This window comes from Miscanthus floridulus, chromosome 12, assembly GCF_019320115.1.
Source record: "Miscanthus floridulus cultivar M001 chromosome 12, ASM1932011v1, whole genome shotgun sequence".
NCBI classification, from domain to species: Eukaryota; Viridiplantae; Streptophyta; class Magnoliopsida; order Poales; family Poaceae; genus Miscanthus; species Miscanthus floridulus.
This window is the reverse complement of record NC_089591.1, coordinates 36372072-36377029: the sequence shown is the minus strand read 5'-3', so window position 1 is coordinate 36377029 and position 4958 is coordinate 36372072. Positions and strand designations below refer to the sequence as shown.

The following is a 4958-nucleotide window of genomic DNA, read 5'->3' as shown; positions in this document are numbered from 1 at the left end:
TCCCCTGTTCAATGGGGATGCAGCATTGTAGGATCTCGGTGTGGCTCCACTTGTAGAGTTCGCCCTCCACAAGAACAAAGGCCTTGTATTTTGGTTCGCGGTTGTTGGCGACAGTCTTAACTACCCGACTTTGTTTGATATTTTAAAATTTCAAGTTGAATTAGAATTATCATGTTTGATTTCATATATTTCAACATTAGCCATTTATATGACCTACTAATTTTTCAGTTTGAAATTATGTAGTGCCAAATAGAGAGATTAAATAGATTATGTGTGCAAATAGAGAGAAATAGTAGGAGCCGTGATTTTAAAGTCATTGCTAGTTGATGCTACAAAATTAGACACTCAAAATAAGTGAGTCCTCAAACCAAAAGTAGTAGCCTCAATTTTAGAGCCGAGTTGCACTAGTTTGCCCATTTCAGAGTTAGGTATATTATGTTGATTTTTGAGTTGGGGCTTTTAGCCTAAGACAAGTTCAGCTGGGTTTTTTTATATTCATAGACAGGTTCAGAAGCAAATGTTACAACAAAATCAAAAGTAGTTTCAGCCAGAAAACCAAAATAGGTGGCTGTAGCAGTTCTTTGGAGTTGGCTCGTGAAACCAGTCGTCAGTTTTTGAGAAAGAACATTGTTGTTACGATGGCAAAGCTAAGCGCAAAAGGACGATCAGGAAGCTGCTTTCCTTTTATGAGAAAGACCACAATCACCAGAAGCTGTTCCATTCCATCTTCCACTTCCCCAGTTGAAGCTCTAACTTCAAATAAAAAAGGGCAAAAAGGAAGATGAAACTTCCGCTGGGCACAAGGTACGATTAATAAAGTGCTTAAAACTCTCCATTCAACAAAGATACGGTAGTAACATTGAGGTCTCTCACAACATAACACTAACATACCTAGACAAAATAGATGGAATCGCATTGCTTGGCAAGGTACATCAGCAGCATGCAGAACGACACCACTTCAGCAGCACCAATGGTAGTCTCCTTTGATGCCTAGTCTGCATAGACAAGAAATGAATGTAAGACATGCATATATGCAGTGGATTTCCTCATTATTTGAGGAAAGAACAGCACTAGTAAGTGGTTAGTGGTAATGATCATTCAACATCAACCAATGTTGAATCTCATGATAGAACAAGCAATGTGGTTCAGACTGAATATTCGGCAGGACGACAAATCTACCGATGACAAATCTTGGCTAAATTGGCAGGTATACAATCCATCAACATTCAAACTGAAGCACAAAACCATTAATTCCCACTATTGACCGAACAAATGAACCATAATGATCAACTAAATGAATAAATAATAACTTAATAAACATCTGGACCTCAATGAAGCAAACATTTAGAACAAATAGTGCTAGACCAACACTCAACAGCATAAAGAAACAGATGGTTGTAATTAGGAGCTTCTCAATAACAGAACAGTAGAAGCACAACAGACCAGAGTAAACTTTCTAGCAATGATTGACACAACTGCAGAGGCTAAACACACATCAATACAGTATATACTAACATTTAGCTTCCAATGACGCGCACCAAACAAAACAATAACAGTAGCATCGGCCAAATCTAATTTTGGTGCAATCCGAGCACGAGCAAACCGTAGTAGTATAATAATAAGAGAGGATGAATGAATTTCACCTTTAAGCGGATGGGATCTCGACCTCGCCGTCATCAATCTCCTGTTGCAGGTCCTTGGGGTCCTTGCCGTCGACGGTGCAGCCGACGCTGACGCAGGTGCCGAGGATCTCCTTGACGGTGCCGGCCATCTCCTTGGCCATGGACCTCGGCCTCATGGTCTTGGCGATCTCGACGACGTCGTCGAGGCTGATGTTGCCGCTGTGCTTAATGTTCTTGACCTTCTTCCTGTCCCTCTCAGGCTCCTTGAGCGCCTTGATGACGAGCGCGGCGGCGGAGGGCACGACGGAGACCTTGGCCTGCCTGTTCTGGACGGTGAGCTTGACGGTGACGCGGAGGCCCTTCCAGTCCTTGGCCGTCTCCTTGGCGATGTCCTCGCCGATCTTCTTCGGGGACAGGCCGAGCGGGCCGATCTTGGGCGCCAGCGACGACGCCGCGCCCACCTCCCCGCCCGTCACGCGGACGAACACCTCCACCACCTGCGACGGGTCGAGCTTCGGCGGCATGGCTGCTGCTGCTGCTTGCTCGGCGGCGGCGGGGGATGGGTAGGGTTTGGCAGAGGGTGAGGACTGGCGGCGGCGGGGGATGGGTAGGGTTCCCGCAGGCCGCGTTGCCCGTCGTTATATATGTCTTATTGCAGGTAGGCTTGCTTGCCCGTCCCGTTGGGCTGTTTGTGGTTTGGGCCTTTGGTCACTTTGTAAGCCCACCTAAAATAAAAATCGGTTCGGCGTCTCCCTCTCTTTGGGCTTCCACGAGATGGGCTGGTGCCATGTAGTCGTCTGATCCACCAGGCGCACGGATGTGGCCCATCTTCCCCTTCCCGGACCACGCCGATCAGGGATTCAGGAACAGAGAGCGCGCTCGGGCGGCGTCCGTTTCAGTTTCAGCTCAGCATCAGCATCTCCTCAAAAAAAAAAAAAAAACTCAGCATCAGCTGACTGATGATTGGTTGCATGGTGCACTCGCACAAAGTGGATTGACGTGGCTGCCAGTGAAGCGTCGGTGTCCTGACACATGCTTGCCATCGCGAGTTCGCGACTGCTACCTGCCTCCTGCCTGCTGCCTTCTGTTCAGGTGGTGTCAGCAGGTTCAGGCAGGCGTAGCTGCTGAGCTTCCTCATCATCCACTAAACACAAAACGTAATACATGCAGGAGAAAGGAAGCAACCACAATGATGAGAGTTTGTGAATACGCTTTTGCTACGGCTGTGTGTGGTCGATTCAGCAGGGCAAGCTTGTACATGTGGCATTCGATCCCTGCTCACTCACAAGATTCTTCTCTGGTTCCGTCTCGTCAACCAACCATGGCTGAGTTGTTCACTTGACAAGGCAATGCAATGCCTTCACCGCCATGGATTCTCCTTCACCAGCCTTGGAAGCAATGATGAGCTGACGACGATGACGATGACACCGACGCGGCGTGCTGCTGGCCATTGCATGGATCCCAAGCAATCAGGTGGTGCGCTGCTGCGGCTGCACCGTCAGCTTCCCCAAACAGTGCGTGTGAGTGTGACTTGCCGAGTGTTTTTGTCAGGCATTAAGTTTGAGCTTCCACTTGCCGCAGCTCCAATCCGATTGGTTGCAGGTAGCATGGGACTGGGAGCTGATGGATGGAAGGTCCTTGTCTGTCCAAGACAATCAACCTTAACTGACACTGTGTTAGCACCCCTCTGCTTTTTCTGATCAGGCAGCAGGGCACATTTAGCATGTGTGTGATTAGCTAGTTTAATCTATACAGTAGTGTGCAAGGAGACCTCCAATCAGCCTGTGCGGCAGTTGATGAAGAATCTAATCCTCCTTTTTCTTTTCGGTGCATGAGTAGTCAGCGTTGCGTTTCTGCAGCTTCATGGCCATTACTCATTACCTCCTGCATGTATTAATAAAAGAACACTAGGAATCGACCAACAACCTGCCGTTGCTGCACCAGTGGCCGAAGAAGGAAGGAAGCTTCAGAGATGATTTCATTTCGTCCCTGGATGATGTCAAGCTTACCTGGGCTGATGCAGGCAGTGCAGTGCAGTGCAAATACGTACGCAAAGCCTGACCAGGGAGAGATCCTCCCTTTGAGCAAAGCAAGCATCCCCAGATGGCATTGATCGAAGACGCCAGGGAAAGCTTGAATTTACAGGTACGCTTCGTTTTCAGGGATTGTCTCCAGTCCTAGTACATATCCTTCTAAGCGCCGCCTCGACCTCGTCCTCTGCCGCCACCACGATCTGAATTCTGAATTATGATGCAGCAGCAGTAGGTGCTACGAGGCAGCACCGGAGACTAGTGCAGCCTTGTTATCATTATCCTTAATCCCGTGTGTGCCAGGTGACGGATGGTTGTTGAGGTGCTGCTGTCAGAGCTTGTACTTCCAATTCCAATATCTAGAACAAGATCATCATCTGCTAACCTCATCATCCTGAACTCTAACCCCGTTCCAACATCTAGAAGAAGAAGAGACTGTTGATTGCACTGCATGCGTCATCTGCATTGTTTCTCAGTCAGTGGCAGTAGTGCACGTTGGACCGTCGTCTCCTGTCTTGCGTGCACTACAGCACTAGGGCTTAGTTTAGTTGGCGAAAGTTTTTAGGAAATGGTACTGTAGTACTTTCGTTGTTATTTGGCAATTAATGTCCAATCATAGTCTAATTAGGCTTAAAAGATTCGTCTCGTGAATTTCGTCTAAACTGTGTAATTAGTTTTATTTTTTATTTATATTTAATGCTTCATGCATGCGTTCAAAGATTCGATGTGACGGGAAATCTTAAAAAATTTTGTAAAATTTTGGGAACTAAACAGGCACCTAGTATCCTCTTCCCCTGGATTTTTAACTTTGACTTTTTTTTTCTTGCGAGTGCAAAAAAGGCAACACACGTGGATACATACGACCGAGAGCGTACTGTTGCTTGGAGGCCTTGACCTCACCTCAGCATCACCCTTGCATTGGCTCAGCTTCAGCTCCTAGTCCTACTGATGACGGCGACCTGCTACTGGCGGGCGAGAGTGGCCTCTCTCTGCCTCTGCTGCTAGCCTGCTACCAGAGTCCAGAGGGAGGGAGCTAGGAGGTATTTGGTGACACTTAGACGTCTGATGTGTGGCGTTCCATCTGATTCATCGAATTCGCCTTGTTAATCTGTTACCTGTTCTGGCTGTTTGTTGAAATAAAAGGTGAAGAAAGCGTCTCTCTTTTTATAGATTTTATTGTTATTATGCAGAGGTACTCTGTGAGACATGTAAAAGTAGGAGGAGCCTCAAGGAAAACAATGACCCTTACATACAGACCTCCGACTTTTGGTCACGAAAAATCCACAGCTGCCTGCTAAAGTTCGCA

The 4958-nt window shown here is 47.3% G+C and overlaps 1 protein-coding gene across 3 annotated transcripts; it reads right to left on the bottom strand.

Moving 5' to 3' along the window:
* Positions 1-450: 450 nt before the first annotated feature.
* LOC136497238 (large ribosomal subunit protein uL11z) lies at positions 451-2235 on the bottom strand. 3 transcript variants are annotated; one of them, XR_010769256.1, is made up of 3 exons: positions 1644-2235; positions 892-995; positions 451-753 (listed from the first exon to the last, which is right to left on the bottom strand). XR_010769256.1 is itself a non-coding variant. In XM_066493030.1 (2 exons), exon 1 carries the CDS (start codon positions 2144-2146, stop codon positions 1646-1648), a length of 501 nt encoding a protein of 166 aa, XP_066349127.1. In that variant the 5' UTR covers positions 2147-2235; the 3' UTR covers positions 772-995; positions 1644-1645. The 3 variants fall into 3 exon arrangements, 1 of the variants encoding a protein (XP_066349127.1); XR_010769257.1 differs by having other exon boundaries at positions 451-749; XM_066493030.1 differs by lacking the exon at positions 451-753 and having other exon boundaries at positions 772-995.
* Positions 2236-4958: the final 2723 nt, after the last annotated feature.

Excerpts from the sequence above, each read along its gene's own strand:
- LOC136497238 (XM_066493030.1), bottom strand. The coding sequence starts at position 2,146 with ATGCCGCCGAAGCTCGACCCGTCGCAGGTGGTGGAGGTGTTCGTCCGC.